Source organism: Penicillium atrosanguineum, assembly GCF_028827265.1.
Source record: "Penicillium atrosanguineum strain IBT 20685 chromosome Unknown utg000008l_segment0_segment0, whole genome shotgun sequence".
Taxonomy (NCBI): Eukaryota; Fungi; Ascomycota; class Eurotiomycetes; order Eurotiales; family Aspergillaceae; genus Penicillium; species Penicillium atrosanguineum.
In genome coordinates this window covers 795171-818636 of record NW_026623140.1, presented here as the reverse complement: position 1 = coordinate 818636, position 23466 = coordinate 795171, and the positions used below count along the sequence as shown (strand labels likewise).

Genomic DNA, 23466 nt, shown 5'->3' with positions numbered 1-23466 from the left:
ATTTTCTAAAGAGATACGATGAAGTTGATGTTGATACCCTGGTAAATATGGGGGAAGTTTATGGTTATTTCTTTTATGTATTGGATGCAGCGGTATCTTTGTATTGTTTTTTTTTTCTTCCATGGTTATGAGGAGGTCTTCTTCATTTGAGCGGATCTTTTTCACGACAGATATGATTCTATGACTATCAATTGAGGCAATGTATGCGAATGATTTTACGGTATCTGGACTTGTTCATGTTTAATTTTGTATTCATAGTATCATAGGTATCCATACATTTCTTTTGAACTCCTCATAGTTTTAGGACTCCACCAAAATCTAGCTCTACAGAACCGCATCCCCCTCCTTAGCCCCATCAACACCCTCAATCCCCTTCCTCCTCTCCTCCAAAAAGAACCTCCCACTTTCATACATACTCAAATACAGACTGACCGCAACAGCCGTCCACCCAGCCCTGATAGCACCCCCCTTAAATAACCCCCTGACCCCGTCCTTCCTATATATCTCCCTCCCAACAGCCAAAGCCCCCTTGCCCTTCCCCCGTCCGTTCCCGTTGCCATCCCCATCCCCCTCCACACCAGCAGACAGCATAACCCTCGTCTTCACAACATCAATCGGCGTCGTCACAAAAGAAGCCACCGTTCCCGCCAAACCCGCACTAACCCCCGTAACACCAGCCCTCTCAACCAACTGCTCTCTAACCTTATCCCCCTTCTCAATACCCCTCTCCCTCCTCCATGCCAGAATCCGCGCCCTCAAATACTCAAATAGCGGAAACTGTAACCCTGTCATAGGCAGATTTCTTCCAACGAGCGTCGTATACCCGCTCCAAAGCCGCCAGGGCCGACCTTTGAATTTCCACAGAACTTGGCGCACCGGGGCCACGGAGCCTTTCTCGGTATTGATCATTTGGGCATTTTGTTTAATTACCTCGGCGGGCGTGAGTAGCAGGCAAGAGATCATTTCTCCGGCTGAGGAGGCAATGCCGTGGATTATTGGGGTTGGGAGGGAGTGCTTGAATGGGAGGGGGATAGTTAATCTTGAGCCTTGGGTGTAGTATTCTGGATTGGAAGAATTGCTGTTGGAGTGGGTGGATGCGTCGTGGAGTGTGCATTTCACGGCTTCATAGGTCGTGAAGAATGCTCCTGCTGTTGATGGGTTAGGATTTGATATTGGGTTGATGATTCGATTTGAAATAGACTTACACGATGGGATTGTGGAAAATACCACGCTCCAGACACCTTGGTATAGGCCTTTGAATAGGACATTGCGCCTAATCGCTCCTGTGCGCGCGTCTTTGAAGACTTGATCGTAGTTCGGGGATTGAATGCGCGTTTTGAGAGTGTCGAATGGGTAGACGACAAAGTCTACTGTTACTGCGGCAAATGCGCCGGCCTGGTATGGGGAAAGGCTTGGTTAGCAGATGTTTGAAGGCAAAAGGAAAGATGTCAAGCCTGCCGTTGAAGCTCGGAGTATGTGGATGTATAGGTCAGACTCACAAACCAGATGTCGGTGTGGCTATTGTACATTATGAGAGCATGGGGAAGAGGGAATATGGATCTATAGTTTTACCGGGTTAATTGAGAGCAGCATGAGCCTTAAAGAAAGGGCGTTGCTGACTTCATAGCTTCCTTGATTGCCATCTTATCGGGTCGATCATCGTTCCAGGGATGAGGTCATACCGACATCACGTGGCTGATATGTGCCCTATATTGATTAGGGCTGTTTTTACTCCGGGGTAAAAGGTCCAGGATGGAAGATAAAGAGCTGCAGAAAAGAGTATGCAAGTGACATGGATAACAGTAATATCTAAAAGGTCATTGTTTTCTATGAGCTATGCGAGTCCATATGTCTCATCAAACATCAGACGGGAAGACTCGACTCGTCATACAATAATAAAAAGAGGAAGTCATATTAACATCCCAAGAGAACATTTTCCTTCCCTACGCCGTAAAAAGGTCATGCAATCCCAAAATCCCTCATCTCCACTTAATTCGCAGTCTCACCGGGCAGCATGTTGCCCTTGACAGCGAACATCTTGCCGGTAGCCGACGAGACGAAGCTGTCGACCTGGCGAGAGAACTGCTCCACCTGGCGGGTGTTGAGCATGGCCTCCAGCCGGCTGGGCTCGGCAGGGAGCTTGAACAGACGCTGCCACTCGTCCTCGGGGAGGAGGGGCTGCTTGAGCGCGGCCCGGGTGGCGTTCTCTTGGCTGCGCTTCTGCTTCCAGTTGTTGATCTTCTGCTGCTCACGGCCGAGCACACGCTGGTAGTACTGGTAGTTGTTGGTCTCAGTGTTGTGGGCCTCGATGCTGTCGAGCAGGAGGTCGCAGTTCTTCTCGAGGAAGGGGTCGACGCTGAGCGACAGGTTGTCGAAGTTGGGGGTGAAAGTGGAGGACTTGGAGAAGGGGCTAGACTCGAGAGCGCTGAGGGAGGGCGGAAGGTCGGTAGGCCCGGAAGCGCTGGGGCACTGCAGCTGGTGGATGAGGGAGGTGATCAGGTGCGAGTTGTGGATCTCAATGGGCAGCTCTTCGAAGATATCTTGGTAGCGGAGGGTGGACTTTTGAAGCCTATGAAAGGGTTAGTATGAAGATACTAGTATTCAAACTTGGCGCGTCACGTACTCCTCGGAGTTGAACTTGTTCTCCTTGAACGCTTCCATGAACTTGGCCGAGAGGCGGAAAGCGCGCAGGCTAAGGGCACCCTGGGCGCTGCGGCTAACGTCGTGGATAAGAGCGACTGTCCGCTCGTTCATTTCCTTCTGGTAGAAGTATTGGTTCTCGATCACGTTCATGTTGACCCAGTTACCCATGTTGGCGCTAGTGTACCAGCCGACGTTGTTTGCATCGATGTTGACCTCACGTATCATTCGGATCATCTCAGCCTGGTAGACAGCGTTCGCCTTGGTGCGGGGCGCAGAGGCAGCCGGGTTGGGGGCGGCGTTATCGGAGTGCGACTCGACGGGAGTCTCGACCACGGGGAGCGGGAAAGAGTTTGTGATCTCGAGGAGGCCCTCGTTGTCCAGGCCGACGAGGGAACCGGTCGCGGTCGTCGGGAAGGTCTGGGAGCAGTGCTTGATGATTTTCATCACCACCTAGAGTATCCGGCATGAGTATTTCTCGCTGGCGAGGTTGAGGCAGATTTTCAAGATTCGGGGAGTTCGTACCAGGGCCTCGACCTTGACGGCCACGAGGGGACTTTGGGATCTGCGAGAGCATTAGCATATGAATTCCAGTTCAGCAAAGATCAATACATACTCGGCCATATTGAAGCGTTGTCACCGGGAGTGGAGGGGGTTGGGTTGGAGAACAAGTCGAAGCGTTTCGGAAGGTTGTGTGAAAGGATTCATTTTGGGTTTAGCGTGGTATGTAATACAGTACGCAAGTGGTGGCCGTGACGAGGGGTAAATACACGTGTATTACAGGTCCTTTCTGCATTGCCCGAGCGCAACTCCGCATATTCTTCTTCGATCTTTTTCTAATCCATTTGTATTGTCCGACAATGCTTCAATTGACGCATATTTTATTCGGGACGTTCTCTGATCCTGTGTTAGCCTCACTAATGCATCAAGCCCACTCAATCGAAATAACAGACTTAGTCATGTAGAGCGGATCCTTCTCTGCATGTCCCGCCTCTTATCGTGATCGACGGCCAACCTGTAGACAAGCATCCCGCCATGCCTTCCGCCAGTAAGAGAACCGTGACCTACGGTCGGCATAGCGTGCTGCAGACCATCTCCATCACCTCCCTAGAGTCGCGCAAAGATGCATACTGGGTGATGTATGCCAGATCCATCTGCTCCCTCTCGACCATGATACTGACAATTGACACCCAGTTATATCCACGGTGGCGCCTGGCGCGATCCAACCGTCACATCAGAATCCTTCGACAAAGCCGAAGCCATTCTCCGCGCATCAAACCTGCCCATCTCAGGCTTCGCATCTATCTCATACAGATTGAGTCCGCACCCACGATTCCCCCAGAACCCACCGACTACTTCGCCGTACGAGTCCCGCTCTGCTAAGCACCCGGATCACATCCGAGATGTTGAGGCTGCGCTAGCCTTCCTGCAGAACACCTATGGGTTCGGTCCGCGGTATATCCTCGTTGGACACAGCTGCGGCGCAACACTAGCGTTCCAGTCTGTCATGGGTGCTATTGCGAATCACAGGGAAATGGCGCACAATCCTGACGCTGATGGCGGTGCTGGCGTTGAGGCTGTTTCTACTACTCCTGAACCATTGCCTCCGCGTCTTCGGGCGAAGCCGACGGCTATTGTGGGTGTGGCTGGTATCTATGATCTCCGGCGGTTGATAGATACGCATCGCACTATCTCGGCGTACCGTGAGTTTATTGAAGGTGCATTTGGGGAAGATGATATGGTTTGGGATGGGGCATCTCCGGCGCAGATGGTTGGGTCTCGTGGTGTCGAAGGTGGTTGGAAGACTGGGAGATTGGTTGTTTTAGCTCAATCTCCCGACGATGAGCTTGTGGATATGGGCCAGCGTGAGGCGATGCAGGATGCCTTGAAGGGGTGGGAGCAGACGGAGGCTCAGGTGTCGCCTGATGAGCTTACTCACAAGGATCGTCGTGTCCGGACCTTGGATATTAGCGGTGCTCATGACGATGCTTGGATCAATGGTGATGAAATTGCTCGCTCCATTCAGTTCGCCTTCAAGGAGCTACAGGAGATGGGACTTGCACCTGAGGCTTGATCTGGGGGTAGTGTGGAAAGTGTCTGTACAGTGTGTACATAGGAGCATCGATACATAGAGAATTATACATATACTAGATTCCAAGATGTTTTGAAGCTCGAACTTCTTCATTCATCAAAAAGGCTTAAAGGCATGATGTAGATACAATGTAGGCCTTGAAACGCCATTATTCGTAAACGCATAATCACGAAAGATCAAATCATAGGAAGTCCCTGGTACGCCGAAGTTTGCTCATAAGATCCCCTCGTGGCATCATTTGCCCAAATCCATCCGGCCCGATGCAGTCTCTGCCACCACCTTGTCGACCTTAGCACCCTCGGGCTCTTCAGCGTAATCGAATCCATCTTCTTCGCTCTCACTTTCTTCGATAAATTTGTGGGTCATGTCAAACTCAGCTAGGCGCCAGTGCAAATCCTCGCGCCAGCCATCTTGCCAGCGGGCGAGCGCAGCCGCAGCGTGAACTTTGAAGCCGTAGATTTTGGGCTCATAGCGGCGCATGCTCTTCTCGGGGTTAAGGGCCGGGTAGACCTGGAATAGGATTGAGTGGAAGGAGGTTCCGAAGTAGGCGCCGTCGATGGAGGCGTGTCGGGAGGATTTGGGGTTGTAGATGTCCTCGCACTTGGGACAGTATAGCTTGACGGTGCTCATGTTGGGGAGATCAAACTGGCCCATGGGCAGAAGTGGGTGTCCTTCGCACACAACGCGGGGGCATTTTCCAAAGTCGCATTTCTTGTACTTATCAAGCTGTTCAAGCAATATTAGCCATGACGCTGGGAAAAGGGTGTGTGCTATATCGGGCAAGGATGCGAACCTACCATCTTAGCAAGACCACGGGTAGTGACAATGTAACGGGCATGAACAAGGCCATAAAGGTGACGGGCGGACTTTTCGATCTGCTCACGCAGATCATCGTCGGCATCCAGATCGAAGACATCGGTCACCAGGTCCAGTGCATACTGATAGTACGGAACCTCGGTGTTCAGACCAGTCAAGTTGAACCGATCTGTCAGGTAGTCCTCGTCGATCTCGCAGAAGTACTCATTTCCTCGGGAAGAGACAAACTAGAGCGCAGATAGGGCAATTAGCTAACCTTCAAACGAAAAGACGATAGCGGTAGATCATGATAGAGATAGTCCGCAGGCCAACATTCTCGCAGCGCAAGCCCAATTCTCGATATGCGACTGTCTCAGAGCACTAAGCGTCAAGAAGCATCCAAGCGAGCCTAGAATGTCGCAAGTCGGACGTCTCGCGGGGCACCCAGGCGGGACATCACAGATCACCGAAATCACGAAGAACATACCCAGTCTCTCCAGTAACTTGTGTAGTCACTATCCGTCTCGCTGTTGAAGTCCTCCATCATAGTGAATAATGTTGCTGGAAAAGATCCGTGAAGACCAGTTGCGCACTCGGAGCGGGTATGTTGCGACCACAGAGCTTGGGTGGATCAACCCGGGGTGCTGGAAACCCCAACTGCGATACTGCAAGACAATGCAAGTAAAGTGTAAATGTCAAGCTAATGTGTAGGGGCAAACTTTGCTCGATGCTGCGGGGATGGGTGGCTGGACAATCGAGGGGAGGCTGAGTGGTGCGCCCGTCAATTCGATAGTGCGGACGCAATTCTGCCGAGTTAAGTTACACCGCCTTCAACATGATCTACGAATGCTTTAGGACTTTACAGTACTTCATTTTGCTCACATTTACAAGGATGATAGCTTTCATTTACAGGCCAGCTATGCTTGCTCATATCTCTCACATATTGCTTTGAGGAGATAGTTTAGAATGAAGGGTTGGCGTTAGCCACCAGTTGTGCAAAGTACGCCTATATATCCTGTCAGTGATTTCTTCACGATAGCTTAACTCGAAAGTAGATATCTGGAAATTCGTACCTGGAACCATGTACCAGCCTCAGGAGCTGGCTGCAGAGCATCACTATATCCACAGTGGGCATCATATCGAGATGAAGACGTAGCCGAAGTACCGTCACTTTCACCACCAGGCTTGACCCAGACAAACGCATCTTCCAGGGCATCTCCAGTGTTTGTGGTAGGACGAACTCCGAAGCCAGTACCCTTTACATTGCACCAATCACCCCAGGCGTTCTGCTGAGTTGGCTGGACACCGTTACGTCCTGTGTACAGATTGTCAGCTCTCTCTAAAAGGCAAATGCTGGGTATCTAATTGCTTACCAGTATCAGTGATGAAATGAGCATCCCATCCAAGGTTCTGTAGTAAAGGAGCAAGCGCATTAACATATCGTTTCTCGTCGCAGTTGGAGTCTCCTGAAGTATAAGATGGACAAGTACTAAGGGACCAACCGTTGTAGTTAGCAACGTTGGTTGCCAGTCCTCGTAGGGAGGCGGGCTTAGATGCGTTGTTATAGACTTGAGCATATAGCTGAGCCGCTGGGCTTAGGTTCGCAGGCCAGCCCAGCCATCCGGCGTGTCCTGTAGGAGTGTGAACAGTGTAATATCTACAGCAGAAAGAAAGGCCGCCCACCAGCATCAAGATACATAGCAACATTATCCAAATTCAACTGAGTGACCGCATAGTTGGTGCACTCAAGGTATGCGTCGTGTGCATTAGCACACTTCGAGACGTCCATGTTAGTGACCAAGTTCGCCAAGCTGTCAGGCTCTACAGAGACCTTTGATTAACACGGGCAGCAGCATCGGATCAGAGATTGGCTTACCAATGATCAGAATGGTATGAACATCAGAATATTCCAAAAGCGTCGCGCGAATATGATCAATATACGCCTTGTACTTCTCGACACCACCATTAGCAATAGAGTACTCGCCGTTACTAGCGAGAGCAGCACAGTCGCGATCGGGCAAGTCATATACAACAAAGATGCCGGCAAGAGGAGGGTTAGCCCCGGCTGCATTCTTCAACTGGATGTCGGACAGGAATTCGCCCATGATTGGCACCTTGTCGGCCGTGTCACTGTAGAAGAATTAATCACTACGAACAAGTCTCGATAAAGATGTAGGTCAGAGTGGGCAATAACTCACAGCCAGTAGAAAGATGGCACCTCTGCAACATTGCTAGCGGCTGCCTTCGCAGTGCCAGTCATGGACGGCAAAGCCGAGGTGGTTACTTCGGATGCATAAAACGAGTTGGCATAAAGCTGATAACCTGAGAAAGGATTGACCGTGGAAGTAGCGCGAGCTGCGATAGCAGGCGCATTGGCTTTCGCAATGGCTACTGCTGCAACAGTAGATGCTAGGAATGGGGCAATGTGAAGTATGGATTTCATTTTGAAATTATACGTTCTTTTGAGTATTTTGATTGATCTTGTTATGGCTTGCTGGTTTTCTCAAATGAAGACGCTTCATCCATCAATTTATAGCTTTCCTCTGGCTAATTTCCCCACGCCATGGCGGCTTTTGGACCGGCTATCCGATGCCATGAGACATATCAGGGTCCAGCCTTGGCAGCGTGTAGTCATATTTGATAGACCATTGGGCTTATATTTGCCTGAATGGAAAAAGCCCAAGCCAAGCTGTCTAGGTACATGGACCTTACAAGGAGGGAAGCATCACACGAGGCCCTGCTAGTTTCACGCGGACTTGGCTCCCCGTCCCCAAAGTGGATATTCTCTGTCGATCTTCAAAAGGCATAGCTGGCTTTTACATTGATGTGGTAAATTGGAATTAAACCCCCGGTAGCTAGATCATTTCTGACACGGAGGATTAGACGAAAGGTTTCATCAAAAGCCATGAAGTGGAAATCATGAGCCTGCGCAAAAGTGCCATGTGCAGGGGGCTAGTCCTCCGTGATGGAAAGTGGCTGATGTGATGAGGGGAATACCGGGGCTAACTTCTTCAGGACCCTGAAGAAATAAAACACTTGGAGTTTTAGGCTCAAATATCACCGGGCTCGTGGGTGAATGGGGTGTCACCCCTCGGCTCAACACGGTCTCTTATTGGTCCTATACCTCCTCGTGGTCACCTCAGCTTCGCTCACCAGACCTCACGAGTGTTAAATCGAGGCCTGCTATTTGCCTGCATCCCAAGATGCCTTTAGTGCTGGTTATTTATGTATTTTTACTGTATAAACATTAGTACTAAATTATTTCATGGACAATGTTGAACTCCAAAATGCATCAATGTAAATAGACATAGTCAAGAGCTAAACCAGCGATCCACTCTCTTAGCCAATTCCACGCATCTATTATCCACATAGATTGTATAATAGTGCGCCGCACAGACAGCCACGCCACCTAACATGACCCCCGTAATCCACCAAGCAAGATGAAACGAGACCGGATCCGCAATCCACGCCTCCCCACTACTAACATACTGGCTCCCAGCCAGCGTCGAATAGATAAGATGCAGCAATGGATCTCTCCACAGTTGATAAATCGTCTCATGGAGCAGATACAACGCAAATGAGATCTTCCCCAGATACTGAACCAGCCGCGTATTGAGCGGTCGTTGCATGCATGGGAATTCCCCAATTGCATAAACCAGCATAGCCGACCCGACCGATTTCCAGCAGAAGTGGTATATATCCCAATTATCCTTCCAGCGCGCGGGCTGGAGGACGGATAGGAACTGGTATCCTGGTGGTAAGTGACCGTCGTTTCCGAGGCAGAGAAGGTAGTAGCCCGCAACGAATGTGAGTGCGATCCCAATGCGCGAGAAATTGGTGCATTTTCTCGATTTGAGGCTGACGTATCGGTGTTTACCGCCGCACGAGCCTAGACTTCTCCAGGAAGGTAGGGTGAAGGGGCTGTTGGAGCTTTCTTCAAACTCTGCCATCTCGAATTCGGCATTGAGATTCTCATTCGAGGCTGTAGAGACAGCGTACGCTCTCTGGGCCAGCCAGAGGCCCCAGACAAAGCCGAAAATATCCCAATTCCCATACCAAAGATAGAAACTTGCGATAATTGGCAGTATGTAGAGCCTTGAGCTCACGCGCCATGCCGAAAGACCGAGAATGAGTAGGTAGACGACATTTGACCCCCTAAATTCAAGCGGCATAGTCCAAAGCTGGCCGTTCAGGCTTCCACGATACTCAAAAGCAATAACATTCATACTATCGGCCATAAAATTGAGCAACCATCTGACATGAGCCCACGGGGCCGTCCAAGGCTTAGGAAGATCATTCAAAAGGCCTTCATCAAATTGCCAATGGAACAGATCGAAGAAGAAGAGAACCTGCGCCAGACTAGCCGTCACCAGGACAGGGAGGTAAATCCGAAAAGCCCTCCTTACGATAGCAGATGATACCCGTGGTAAGAACTGGGTGCTGTTCTGATCTTTCAGGAGGCTGATTGAAATGGCATAGCCCGAGATAACCATGAAAAGGGTCACCATGCCATGAGCGGAGAACAAGATCCGGATAGGAGGTAGTTGGACCAGGTGCCTGTTTCCTTCGGGTGGATCGGTCCAGAAGGAGACGAACGGGTGCCACACTTCGCTCATGAAGAAATGGTCGAAGGCCACGATGGCGGCTGCTATGCCGCGTAGGCCGTCGAGCCATCTGGTGCGCTCCATGGGTGATCGGTATAGGGATCTTCTCTCGGTGTTTTTTTTTTTTTTTTCCGGCGTTTTTTTCTCTGGATTCAGCTATTCTAAGCCGCAAAATTGGCTCGTATTACTAGACCCTTTTCTTATGAGACAGCTGACCGAGTCTGGTTTAGCGGAGTGGCTTAGCGGGACTTGGCCTTGGGCTTACAGTACCCAGCGTCTAAAGTTTTCAAAGTAAATAATGCCCTGGGTTTCTTCTAGTGATACTATTACATTGTTCAAATAGTATTTTTAAGCTTTTATTTACAAATTTTTTATATGCGATATTTTGTATCTCAAGTTACTCTTGTGGGCTTTTGTCACGGGGAACAAAGGATCTGCACAGTTTGATTCACTTGATCGGCATGCAAGGCGACCGACCCTTCCGAGGCTCTCCACTGAGTATGAGGTGGAGTTGCGCGAAGAAAGCCCGGTATACATGCAGGCTGATTTAAATCTACCAATTTTGAATGAATAAAACAAGAAGAACTCTGTTTGATGTAACGAAATCTGTTAAAACACGATAGATAAAAGGAAATCCAAAAGAGTGGAGTGGTATCACGCTGTCGTTATGTGACCCGGCAAGCCAGGATAAGATCAATATCAATCAATGGGGGAAAAGAGAAAGAAAAAAAAATTTGGAATACTAGCTTGGCCGGGTTTAACGTCGAGCGCGATCACACTCAGCCAGGAATCTGTGAATGCCCTCAGCGCCATCGTACTCGGAGGATGTCTCTGGCAGACCAGCGCTCGAGACTTCCTGGAAATACGCGCGATCCCCGAGCTCACTAACGTTAATGCTCGAGTACGCAGATGGCGAGGTTGTCCATGGATTGCTGCCAAACATTTCCTTGTCGTCGAAGCTGATGGCGGGGCTGGAGTCAAGACCAGAGTCCTTTGAGAATGGACTTGGTGGTGAGATCATGCCATGCCAGTCAAGATCATCGGAATGCTGCGACTTGTGAAGCGATGCCTTCTCGAAAAGGTACTCTGTATCGGATGATGGGGCATAACTAGGGGCAAAGGGGAACAATAAAGCCAGATCAGCGCCGGTGCGAAGCTCGAAGTCTTCGTCCTGTGTGATCCGGCCTCTTTGAACACCAACCTCGTCACACAGGCGTTCGACAGTGTCTGCATCGCAGCCGGGGAATCGGACGCGAATGGTGGATCGATCATGGAGCATAATTGGCAAGTCACCAAGCGTTGAAAGACGCTTAAGATCGTTCATCACCATAGCGAATTCTTTCAAGGCGCGGGCAAAGTCGGCAGAAAGCAGGTCCATCAAGCCATCGGAATTCAGGGTCTCGACGGAAACAACACCGGTCTTCTTGTCGAGCGCAGTGAAGGCACCGAAAGCGGTGATAGTGGGCGAAAGCTGGAAGTCAAGGAACGATCCAGGGGCGTTGTGGGGAATGGCGGTCATCTTACGCCCAGCCTGGTCCTGAAGAGCGCTGACAGCCTTGTACCGCTTCTCACCAGTGCGGGCATCGACGCCATCGAACCGGACCTTCTGTCCCGAAAGGAAAAAAGCTCGAACTCCCTGGGAGACATTTTGGATCACCTGGGCCGGAGCCGCAGGGCCATGGGAGAAGTACCGAGCACCGCCGAAACGACCAGCTCCGACAGCGTATCCTCCGGCAGTACGACCCAGAGTTCCACCAGTAAGGTTGGGACGGAGTGTGGACGCAAATGGAGCGCGGCTTGTGAGCCGACTGATGTTGGAGGCGACACGGGTAGTCTTGTAGCCACCAACATCTGCTTGTACTCCACGGACGGCCGAAACGAAGGCGTTGGCTGCACGAGTCGAGAAGTAGCGACTGCGGGACTGGCGGATGGCCGCAATGCGATTGATTGGCTGGCGGTTGATGCGAGCATAGGCAGGCTGGTATCGTAGAGATGCTTGTTGCGTAGGCTCCGGAAGCTTGGCCCTTATGGCCTTGGAGGCCTTCTCATAGGCGAACCTGGGGTGATGTCAGCGGATGAGTCAAAGGCGATAAGCAGATGAGTCAATGAACGTACCTAGCTGCCCTCCATATCTTGGGGAGCAGCAGGTGCCCACTCGGAGGCGCCATGCTGATAGTTCAATAGATGTATTTACCCTGGGAAGATGGGGTAATGGGGAAGAGGAAAGGGAGTGCCTGATGACGGGGGCCTTATCAGTCAGCCTCAGGTAGACCCGCTGTGGCGCTGCTTTGCCACGCATGTGACCCGGTCAACATTCTACTGCGTGGAAACTGGCATTGTGAACTTAGATTACCTGTGTAGCATATGTTGAACATTTTTGTTGCTCGGAATACCCGAATCAATTGTGATAACATATTCAAAGAGGAATCGAGAAAAATGCAAGGAAACTTGTAAAAAACTTAAATGCAGTGGAATATTCGTTACTTTCTGAGAGCGGTAGGACTAACTATAGAAGTAGGGTCTAGATTCGTAATACTCGGTTTTCGCACCTCCTTCGATTCAATTTCATGTTGAATTTTTGAGCGACACCGGGTGATCCTCTTGGGCTAGGAAAGGGACGTGCATGCGTTAGAATTTGTCTCAACAAACACCCTAAGCCTGAAACGAACTTCGACGATCCCGTAGGTTCCGGGGTTTCACCCGCGCAAGGCAAGCCAACAATTGGATAGATCCACGAATGTCTCACTCCTCTTGATTATTTATTTGACTGTGATCAAGCATAGGGATTGTCAATGAAGGTTAAATCATGGATCTTGTTACCACGAGAAATGGCAACGGGTAAAACGTCCCAAACTGATACAGATGCATGGGCTGGAAATCCTCTCGGGTTATCAATCAATCTTGGAGGGGATCTATTAGTCCCAAGGTAAGATCGTAAGCAGGCTATGCATCTGTCTGGGCCCATTCAATTTCAACATCGATGCACTTCGCTTCCTCCCCGAACTTTATTCCGAAGCAGACTATAACCCCTGGGGGTTTAGTGTTCATTTTGACACTTAACCTCGCTAATATTAGATGAGAAAATCAATGATGGATTTTCTGCCATACTTTGATAGTTTTAAGTATGTCTAGATTGAAAAATTGTGGAGTACATAGAACAGCTGCGCTTGCAGCACTGTGGCTTTTGTTTCTTTTCTTCTGTCAGCTAGTAGCAGCCCCATCGCGAAATTCCTGGATTTAAAGCCACTGGCATCGTAACCTGCATTATCCAGGTCGCTGATCTTGGTGCGACACTATCAGTGAAGCTATTTTCTTTCTACCGGAAGGTCAAAAGTGCCAATGAATCCATACGATGATGATTGTGTAAAGATTCTCAGCCATGTGTGGAAAGTTTGTGCAGAAGACTGACGGGTTCTAATTTCCGAGCAAATCATCCCCGAAGTCCCGTTGCTGGACCTGGCTGCATTTGATATATGGATGATGAACTTTGCTGGCAAACGCCGCAATGGACGGCTATTCGGCGGAATTGCGAAAAAGGCTGGTTTGAAGATTACAGCTGTCACCAGGGATGAGGAATCCGGCCTTGGTATCGTTGAGATGGTTCCCGTATGAATGTATTCTAGGCTTGAGTATGTTCCTGAAGATTTCTTGCAAGTACTATACTAGTGGATCGAATACGGCATGGATACCATCAAGAGCTTTCTTGGTATTCGTCCACTTCTTGTCCGTGTAAACAAAGGGAGTTACCCCATAGGCTCGCACAAATTCATGATTCCGCTCGCTGACAGTCCCACACACCTCAGCCCCTAGGAGGGAACAGAGGATTATTAGGCCACAGCCAACAGCATCGCTAAGACCGTGAATAAACACCCTCTGGCCCTTGGTGACCTTGGCTGCTTGGGTTGTCATGGCGTACGCCGTAGACCAATCACATATCAATGCCGTGACTTGTTGATGATCGAGCCCATCAGGTACTTTGAAGCAGTACTTCTCAGGTTGGCTCACGAGTTCTGCTTGGGCATCGTACTTCGTCAACACTGCTACAATGTCACCTTATTTGATTGTGGTGCATCTTTCGCCTAATGCCTGAACCTTTCCAACAAGAGAATACCCGGGGGTGAGCGGCGCAGGGTTTTGATCAGGATAGATACCCTTGCGCATGCTAATGTCGCCGGCAGTGAAGCCGGAATATTCGGTCGCTATTTGGACGAAGCCAGGAGCAGGAGGAGAGCAATTAGTCTCGACTATTTTGACCACGTTGACATCACCAAACTCTGTGATGACGACCTTGCGGATTGTTGCCATTGTAGTAGACCGGTGAGCGTGCGCTAAGAGTGCGAAAGCAAGTGCCAAGCATGTACGGGACTTTTTCGATTGCGAAGACACCAACCCGAGAAGAAAACCAGGCCAAATTACTGTTTGGCCTCATTGGAAGGAATACAAAAAGGAAAATTATCTCCGTTCAATACTCTGCTCAGGACATTCTTTGTTCCTCTGAGTGTCAGCTGGAATTTCCTCCTTTAGTTTAGCGTCAAACAACTTCATTGGTGACAAATGGCCCTCTCCGTCTGCCGCCGGAGCTGACGAAGGCTTCTACAGAGGGCAGACAAAGGGTGTTTTCGAAGAGTTCATGTAGACCTCACAGATGGCTGCTTACCATCGCCAACAGGGGCCAAAGTGGAATGTACAGGCAGATATACGAGAAATGTGATCATTTGATTAATTTCAATACTCGTTGACCTTTTGCGTGATAAGAATCCCATATTATTTATTTCTATTTTCATTTTTATTATGATTACTAGGTTTTTTTTTTACTGCCCAGGTATGTGAAAGTTAGATCGATCGTGCTATTCAGTCACAACCCGGCCAGATGAGAATAGGCGAAATCCCATTTAAAGGCCATTACTTCTTTTTATGTGTGCCATCAATTCGCCCAAGCGAGGTCCTAGGAGCTCTTGTTATTCCGCGGTCGTGTTAACACAAAAAGCCCTAAAGCCGACCTAGAACACAGTGATGCGATGATTGAACTTTACTCGTGGATACTAGTATTTCTACTCTCTCGGTTGTATAGTAAGCGAACACCGTGTGGCTATTGATATCATGCATGTAATATATCTAATTAATACATCCATGGATTACTCCGGGTCACCATCACACGGGCGTATACATTTTATCCCCCACTGGCACGAACAACCTCGAACAACCTCGAACAAGCACATTCTCCCATCGTGCAATACCGACTACTAGCTTCTCCCAATCGAAGATAATATATTAATCCTTGGCGAATGTCTCTCCAAAATTACCCAAGAACTGGTTGTGATCGCCGACAGTCCTCACATTCAATACGCACGTTGAATCGTCGATCTTCTCAACATAGCTACGGGGCACAATACTCCACTCCTTTTGATCTCCCTTGAAGACGTAGATCACGGTCGGAAAATCGTCGATGCAGGCGCAGTCAACCTGATAAAAGCCCTGCTCGCCGTTGTTGGGAGGGCTGTCAAGCGTTGCAGGTTCGCCTTGTATGATATTGTATCTTCCTGCGTAATTACACGATGCTAGCAAGAACTCGGTGGAATTCCATGGAAACCCATGGTGTTTGGCTTTCCTTACTCTCGTAGGACGCCCTCGAAGGTTTTTCGACACGCGACTATCGGTTTGCAGTAACTGTCCTGGGTATTGCAAGGGATAATCGTTCATATTTCCAGCCACTCTCGGAAGCTTCTCTGGCGCCGATTTTCAAGTGTCGAGTGTTCTTGCACACCACGCAGCTATGTAATTTGTCTCTCACAGCCCACTGTGGCGGATCCTATCCACTCTGAGACCGAGGCCTCTTGCAGCTTGCCGTGCTCGCTGGTACAACTCCTCTGCCTCTTTCAGGTTCTTCTTATCATAAATGCGGCTAACTCCATCCCGTCCTCCTTTCCCCACACCATCCTTTCCTTCACCCGATGGATCACAGCGATGAGCGAAATTTCCATTTCTTCCCCAAGCTTCCCACCGAGTTGAGGCTGATCACCTGGCGTCTGTGCCTCCCACACCGCGTGGTGGAACTTGACCAGCCATATGATCATTGCTTCGATCCATCTCCCTGTAAATGGTGGGACACAACCAAACTCAACCTTTGCCCACCAGTCATTAGTCGTGTATGTCAAGAATCTCGGTCGGTTGCCTGCGAATCTGGTCACTACTTCGATAAAGATGCAAGTCCACCGCCCGAGTCAGACATGGGTCTGAAACTCAAGAGATCATGGATCGACTTTTCTCGGGATAGAGTTCACTTAAACTGGGAGCCCGCATTCGCCCCTGAATATGATTATTGTGGCGGTGGCGGCGGAAGTCCGCTTGACTATCTTTCATGGAAAGCGTCACAAGCCCAGGGTGGCTCGTTTCGATTTGGCTATCTTGAGGAAGATTGGGACAATATGGAGAGATCTGTCGAACTAAAGGATAGAATTGGAGCACTCAAAAAGCTCCAACGGACCCCTTGGGGGGCTGTTGTCATGCGTGTGTTTGCCGTGCATACCTCAGTTCAAAGTGCGGCAACAACAGGTTTATTTGGACTCCTTGGAGATGCACCCATTCAGGTCGTCGACGTATCTGATCAAAAACGGCTAGATGCTTTCTTTGATCTAGCAAAGAATTGCGAGCCTGCGTCTAAGCGCGTCTTACCAAGACAAAACTTTAATATAGACTCTGCGGAGTCATTCAAGGCCGCCTTGCAGAATAGATTGCTGGATATATTTGAACCTGAAGATGCCCAAACTCTATCTTCTCTGCATCCAGTCATCATATTCAGGTTATGTCCAAAGCTGTGCAACCATTCTTACCTGCCGTGTACATCTGAAGAAGACGAAACTTTGGCTACGATGACTCAAAGCGGACGAGACACTCCATCTCAAGTTCGTCAGAGTTTTCAGTCTTTTATAGAGTCCGTGCTGAACTTGAGGTAGAACTCAACCGATGACCAATATCAGAATCTTCTTAAAGGCAGTTCTTCTTACGGAAAAATTATTCCGAATATTTCTGGGCACTTCGATCGCGACGCTAGATTGACGTGTGTGCTCCGAGCCTCGACTCCGTATATCTCCTCCCTCAAAATGTTCATAGGCCTTTGGAAACAAAGCCTTAATGGTTCCACTATCAAACGCGATATCTAGTTGAATAATGGCGTCTTGCTGATTGGAACGAGCAAAACTCATACGGATGCAGTGTGTATTTCTCTGTAATTTCCTTTGAGATAGAGGTGACGATTCGCCGGATTTTCGAGGCCATTTTGGGCTCCTATCTTTGACTTGTTTGCAATTTGACATGGCTGAGAAATCGCTGTCCCGTTAACTTGTAGGCTAGAATTTTTAAGTAGGTGATCGTAAAGTGCCTTGGACACAACTGAAGTGATATTTCATGACCGACCACCTTTATTAGGCGGTGCTTCAACGACCACGTCCTCCAAAAGGTATAGGTCAAACACATGATTGATCAAGCAGAACCCAGTAGCCATCCACCACCTATACATGATTCGATCCTGATGTCTTGAGCAGGATTTCAAAGTGTAGAAGACTAAAATACTTGAGCTCATGTGAAACAACAGCCCCGTAATGAATGCGGAGGCATGTTGAGCTCGCATCCAGATCCAGAGAATGCTGATGGCATCTGCTGATAACAAGACATGCCCTGTCATTTTTCGAAGCTTCACCTGGCCCTCTGGCGAGAGTATTATCGGTATTGTGACCGCGTGTGTGGTGTAATCTCCCTCGATATCCCGGAAATCCTGAAGATGAATTGTGGCCATAGTCCAAGCGCAGACGATCATGTCAGGCACAGCATTCATGGCCCATTGCTCGATATCGAAAACAATGGAATTTAGCAGACGTAACATGATGAAGGTACTACCAGTGACCATTATGCTTTTTGTTAACCAATGCCGATACGCCGGCCACACATAGAAGCCGAAAATCCATATTTGTTCCAGGGTTATGTAGAAGGCCGGCCATTTTCCATACAGCAAAGCAATTGAGGGAGCAAGACACCAGCTTAGCAGCCAACGGACCCGGGCCTGCTTGACAGTTATGAGGCCCGATGGAATTGGCCGGTGGGGCTTATTCAACTTATCCTCTTCCACAGATGAGGTTGTGTTGGCAATGTCGAATATATATACCCATAGGAGACATATTATTATCACACGTAGTGAGACAATGCCTCCTGTGGCCAAAGGTACCGGATAAACAAGAACCCTTGGCAAAAACCCTCCCAAAAAGCCCGCCAGGTTGCCCGGAAAATTGTTTCTGCAGAGAGCCCATGTAATGGCGCATTCACGCTTCATAGATTTGAAGAAACACGAGGCTTGATAGGGTGTTTTCGGGTCGTGACTGCAGGAAATTATTAGCATTCTGTTGGAAATTTGGTGAACGTGGGCTTTAGCAAATCACTCTTACTGTCCATTTGAGTCCTCTTTTTTTACAAGAAGTTTTTTAACCACTGCAGGTTGCAAAATTGGCTTGGCTGCCATAGCGGTCCAGGGAATGAGGCGGTGAGGACTTAGATTAAGGAATATTGTGATAATTGTGAAATACTTATTTCATTAAGCGAGTGTTTGTTTCCATGACTGTTCCTTTATATGTATTTTTGTGCCGATCTTTCTATACGGAGTCGCGTCGGCTTGATGCAGAGATACAGGGTTGTGGCGAGTCTTGCAGATTCATGCTTGACGAGTGCCATTGAGGGATACGGCTGCTTAGCACGAAAATAACGCGGTGTAACATGACTGATTATTTCTAAAATAGTAATTCTACAACCAATGGAGCGAGAAACAGGCCAGATCGCCTGGTTTCCCGTGAGTTGTGTGCCGCGAAGGGGGGCGGGGGGATGCAACAGTAGACGATGGAGCCTCAGAAAAGAGGCGAGGCGACTGTCTAACATTCCGCAGAATAAATAGCTAGGCGTAGGTGGGTCATCCAAGTCGTGGTTGAAAAAGAGCGACTCCCCGCAGTAAGATGATCCTAGGTAGCGAGTCAACTACTGTAGCTGGGCCCGCAATTTCTGATTGTCCGCAACATTTTCCTTCTTACGTAGCATAACACCCATCAATTATTTGCCCAGCAAACCCCGCTTGTCTCCCCGATATGCCATGATTGTCTCTCTCATGTTCGATTTATTATAAATTCCGAAGAACCGTCTACATGTTTAGCGTCTTCGAGTATTTACATTGAAGCAGAAATTGGACAAGGTGGGTTCTTCATGACTGCAACGTGCTATTTTTTCTGCATACTGTAGAAATTATCAAACACACCGCCAGATAGTGCACAGATGCCCAAAAAGAAGACCTGTCAAAGTAAAGAATTTTAAGAACAGGCATCGCGTTCTTCACGTTCTGAACCCACTCCCCAATATCCTCTACAAAACGTCGAGCGATACCTATTTTGATTCCTTTCTCAATGAAGAAATTAGGATCCTGATCCCTGTACACCTGCTCAAGGTCAACCCCATTTTAGAGCATCATATCACACACTTCTCGAAATACAGTTTTGATGGAATCGTTCTTAATATTCGACACCTGCCACTCACCGTATTCCTTCACAGCTATATCTCTTAGACCAGGAATGTCGAGTAGACTTGGAACCTATAAATCATCTGCTGCCTTCGGAGTCGATACATCGAGCCCGTGAGGCGTAGACTGTGAGGACGAAATATGGATATCGATAGGTGGATATAGTAACCTAGCCCCGGTGATGGGGCCTCTCTTACGCTTATCTCTCTCCAATCTATCTTGCTCTCCCCGGTATAATGCGTCACGGGCCGCTTCTGGCACGTCCTTATAGCCTTCTAGAACACCACCCTTCTTAACGTGGCTTATTAGGCGTTTCATGTGATGAGATTTGAGTGGGTAGTGTTTTTTCCCTGTTAGGTCCACCTAGTAATAGGGGCTATACTAATATATCGACGAGTTATATCGCATCAGACTATATACACTACGCTAAATTAGCTTCCCGCCAGAAGTACTTTCCTCTGCGTCGAGCTATACGTCCTGCTCACCGAGTATTCTTTTCGTGATAGATAACTTCCCTCTTTTTTTCCCTTTCCGACCAGCGGATGGAGAATGACGATTGTCTATATAGTTGAAACTGATTTTTAGCGTAACTTCTTTTCCACGGAGTAAAAGATCTGACCATATCAGAAGTTGCTTTTCGATGGCGGTCCAGGATATATTAATATCGTTAAATTGCTCATCGCTATGAAGCTGTTGTGAAAAATACAAACGAAGACTATACCAGGTTTCCAGGATTAGACCTATCCAGCAGTAGTACAGCTTTCATCGTGTGCGATGTAAAGGTGGAAATAATAAAAGAGAGAGCGTGAATCAAATCAGATTGCCAGATCTCCCCTACCCTTCTCATCAATCTGAAATCAACTCTGCACAATTTCCCTCCCAACCATAGAAAGTCAAGTTCGGCAAAGGATGCACATCCTATACAAAGTGAAACCCACGCCTGCTCTCCTTAATCATCCTCAGACGCCCTTGTCCCTAAAAATAAGCATTGCCCACAAAAAGGTCTTACTCACGAACGGTTCGTCGTTCGGGATGGTCGGGCGCTAGACAAGCCCCATTTTAGGTCCACTCGGTCCAGCCTCCACTTACGGCAAAATATCGCATCTTTGGGCGATCTATGTCCCCCGTCCTCCAGGTTTTATCTAATGAAAATAGTTCGTGGCGTGACTTTTGTGGAGCAGGTTGGTTTGAATCTTTTGGGGTCACGGTGCTTAGGGTGGCTTTTTTGTGCACTGTGCATATGTTGTCTTCGCCGGGCATAATTTCGGCTGACCCTGTTCGTATACCTCGACTGAGTAGCCGGTGACTGCAAAGCAAGATACTTACCCGAATTTTGCGTGAATCTTGCGATAAAAATACACTCAACTCCGGCCGCGATGATCTACACATAGAATGCATATACCCTTGCCCTCGAAGGGTCTTGAAACAGGGTGTGTTAAGACACGGGTAATCGTGAAACTACCCATACCTTGCGCGGAATATCTCAGTGGATCTCAGGTGCAAACATGAGCTCAGATTCCCATACACCAGGGGGAAACATCCCCTCGGGCCAGTCCTCAGGTACAACTCAGGTACGCCTCGAGAGAAGTATAAAGATCAGTATCTTCCCAGTCCATTTGTGAATCATCAACCTTCTATCCTTCGCTTCAGTCTTCAGTTGACTGGCTCAACTTGACATTCTTTCGCTCCGGCTTCGCTTTTATATTTTCATTTGTCTCTTAGAGCTGCGCTCGTCCTCTATTTCGATTCTTCTATTCGATCGTTAATCATGAAGAATACCGCCATTCTTTTCCTCGCGGGTACTGCTCTTGCAGCGCCTGCTTCCAAGTCTCTTGAGGCTCGCAAGCCCTGTCTTTGGCTTGATGGCACAGGTGAAGGCAGTGGAAGTACGTCTGCCAGCGGCGGGATCAGTGGTCTTGCCTCTCTCATTCCTAGCTTCGGTTCTAGCTGGGGTGGCTCGGCTGATGCTTCTGGCGACGCTTCTGGCGACGCTTCTGCCGATGCCTCTGGATCTGCATCTGCATCGGGCGATGCTTCTGGATCCGCTGATCTAGGTGCTTCCGGCTCGGCCAGTGGAGATGCCTCCGGTACTGGTTCTCTCGGCGCGAGCTCTTCTGGCTCTGCCGGTCTTGATTCTTCAGGCTCCGCTGGTCTTGGTGGTTATGGCTCTACTGGTCTCGGTGGTTATGGTTCTGCTGGTCTCGGTGGTTCTAGCTCAGCCAGTGGAGGCGCTTCCGGTACTGGCTCGCTCGGTGCTTCTAGCTCTGGCTCTGCTGGTGCTAGTGGCTCTAGTTCGGCCGGTCTCGGTGCTTCCGGTTCAGGTGGTGTCTCTGGCGGCGCCTCTGGATCCCTCAGCGGTGGTGCTTCCGGTACTGGTGCTGCTGGTGCTTCCGGCTCTGCTTCTACCGGTCTTGGTACTTCCGGCTCTCTTAGCGGAGGTGCTTCAGGTACTGGTTATACTGGTGCTTCCGGCTCAGGCAGTATTTCTGGCGGTGCCTCCGGTTCTCTTAGTGGTGGTGCTTCAAGCACCGGCTCCCTCGGTGCTTCTGGCTCTGGCTCTGCTGGTGCTGGTGGCTCCGGATCCCTCAGTGGTGGTGCTTCGGGCACTGGTGCCGCTGGTGCATCTGGCTCTGGATCCGCTGGCCTTGGAACTTCCGGCTCAGGTGGTGTCTCTGGCGGTGCCTCCGGCTCTCTTAGCGGCGGTACTTCCGGTACTGGTGCCGCTGGTGCTTCCAGCTCAGGCGGTGCCTCCGGCTCTCTTAGCGGAGGCGCTTCTGGCTCTGGCTCTGCTGGTTCTGGTGGCTCTGGATCCCTCAGCGGTGGTGCTTCCGGTTCAGGCGGTATCTCTGGCGGTGCCTCCGGTTCTCTTAGTGGTGGTGCTTCCGGTACTGGTGCTGCTGGCGCTTCTGGCTCTGGTTCGGCCGGTCTCGGCGCCTCTGGATCCCTTAGCGGTGGTGCTTCAAGCACTGGTGCCGCTGGTGCATCTGGCTCTGGATCCGCTGGCATTGGAGCTTCTGGCTCAGGTGGGTTCTCTGGCGGTGCCTCCGGCTCTGGTGAAACCGGCGTCAGCGCCACCAACACCGGCGGTGCTTCAGGAAAAGGTAGCTCATCAGGTTCCGGCTCAGGCTCAACTTCAGGGTCAGGTTCAGACTCGGGCTCCGCCGGTGTTTCCGGCTCGGGCTCTGCTGGCACTGGCGTTTCTGGCTCTAGCACCGGTGATATTAGCGGTTCCGGATCTGGTTCGACTGGCACAAGCGTCTCTGGCAACCTAGGCTCTGGCTCTGGCACTGGTGCTGCTCCCAGCGGCTTCACTACCAGCACTAGCGTCAGCTGGTCTATTCCTGGCGCTACTGGAACTGCTGGTGGTGAGCTTAGCGGTTCGGTTACTGGATCTGGCGGTGCTTCCGCTGAGGGGAGTGCTGCTGCGGCGGCGGCGGCCACCGCTTCGGCTGATGCTAGCGCTAATGCCAATGCTAATGCCAATGCTAACGCCGATGCTTCGGGCTCTGCTGATGCTTCGGCTAATGCTAGTGCTAACGCTTCTGCATCTGGAAATGATTCGGCCAATGCTTCAGCCAATGCTTCGGCCAATGCCTCTGCTTAGATCGGAGGGTACGTCGAGTCACTATGATGGGTGATTCGTATGGAGATGGTGAATCATGGAATAATTTGTATCTGTTTGTTTTTTTGTTCTGTTTTTGAAGGAGGAAACACGGTTGGACATTCCAGTGGAGGTTGTGCACATTTGTACCGGATTTTCTGTCTTTTCAAGTCTTTTCTTACCCTCT

General features: G+C 49.6%; 9 protein-coding genes across 9 annotated transcripts; 2 read left to right on the top strand and 7 right to left on the bottom strand.

Moving 5' to 3' along the window:
- Positions 1-324: 324 nt before the first annotated feature.
- Positions 325-1529, bottom strand: N7443_009808 (putative mitochondrial carrier protein; the record flags this gene model as incomplete). Its single annotated transcript, XM_056889864.1, has 3 exons — positions 325-1148; positions 1206-1395; positions 1500-1529. The coding sequence occupies 3 exons, from the start codon at positions 1527-1529 to the stop codon at positions 325-327; spliced, it is 1044 nt and encodes a 347-aa protein (XP_056736355.1).
- Positions 1530-1989: 460 nt separating this feature from the next.
- On the bottom strand, positions 1990-3264 carry N7443_009807 (putative eukaryotic translation initiation factor 3 subunit EifCh; the record flags this gene model as incomplete). The annotated part of the gene is made up of 4 exons (XM_056889863.1): positions 1990-2569; positions 2624-3093; positions 3166-3205; positions 3257-3264. 4 exons carry the CDS (start codon positions 3262-3264, stop codon positions 1990-1992), a joined length of 1098 nt encoding a protein of 365 aa, XP_056736354.1.
- Positions 3265-3675: 411 nt separating this feature from the next.
- Positions 3676-4714, top strand: N7443_009806 (arylformamidase; the record flags this gene model as incomplete). The annotated part of the gene is made up of 2 exons (XM_056889862.1): positions 3676-3779; positions 3835-4714. 2 exons carry the CDS (start codon positions 3676-3678, stop codon positions 4712-4714), a joined length of 984 nt encoding a protein of 327 aa, XP_056736353.1.
- A 252-nt stretch (positions 4715-4966) lies between these two features.
- On the bottom strand, positions 4967-6074 carry N7443_009805 (casein kinase II subunit beta family protein; the record flags this gene model as incomplete). Its single annotated transcript, XM_056889861.1, has 3 exons — positions 4967-5458; positions 5530-5775; positions 6015-6074. The coding sequence occupies 3 exons, from the start codon at positions 6072-6074 to the stop codon at positions 4967-4969; spliced, it is 798 nt and encodes a 265-aa protein (XP_056736352.1).
- A 414-nt stretch (positions 6075-6488) lies between these two features.
- On the bottom strand, positions 6489-7970 carry cbhC (putative cellobiohydrolase; the record flags this gene model as incomplete). Its single annotated transcript, XM_056889860.1, has 6 exons — positions 6489-6533; positions 6601-6842; positions 6901-7158; positions 7211-7348; positions 7404-7657; positions 7726-7970. The coding sequence occupies 6 exons, from the start codon at positions 7968-7970 to the stop codon at positions 6489-6491; spliced, it is 1182 nt and encodes a 393-aa protein (XP_056736351.1).
- Positions 7971-8838: 868 nt separating this feature from the next.
- N7443_009803 (acyltransferase family protein) lies at positions 8839-10215 on the bottom strand (the record flags this gene model as incomplete). The annotated part of the gene is made up of 1 exon (XM_056889859.1): positions 8839-10215. The coding sequence occupies one exon, from the start codon at positions 10213-10215 to the stop codon at positions 8839-8841; it is 1377 nt and encodes a 458-aa protein (XP_056736350.1).
- A 673-nt stretch (positions 10216-10888) lies between these two features.
- N7443_009802 (uncharacterized protein) lies at positions 10889-12299 on the bottom strand (the record flags this gene model as incomplete). Its single annotated transcript, XM_056889858.1, has 2 exons — positions 10889-12188; positions 12247-12299. The coding sequence occupies 2 exons, from the start codon at positions 12297-12299 to the stop codon at positions 10889-10891; spliced, it is 1353 nt and encodes a 450-aa protein (XP_056736349.1).
- Positions 12300-13788: 1489 nt separating this feature from the next.
- Positions 13789-14436, bottom strand: N7443_009801 (uncharacterized protein; the record flags this gene model as incomplete). Its single annotated transcript, XM_056889857.1, has 2 exons — positions 13789-14168; positions 14283-14436. The coding sequence occupies 2 exons, from the start codon at positions 14434-14436 to the stop codon at positions 13789-13791; spliced, it is 534 nt and encodes a 177-aa protein (XP_056736348.1).
- A 7010-nt stretch (positions 14437-21446) lies between these two features.
- N7443_009800 (uncharacterized protein) lies at positions 21447-23282 on the top strand (the record flags this gene model as incomplete). Its single annotated transcript, XM_056889856.1, has 1 exon — positions 21447-23282. One exon carries the CDS (start codon positions 21447-21449, stop codon positions 23280-23282), a length of 1836 nt encoding a protein of 611 aa, XP_056736347.1.
- Between the last annotated feature and the right edge of the window lie 184 nt (positions 23283-23466).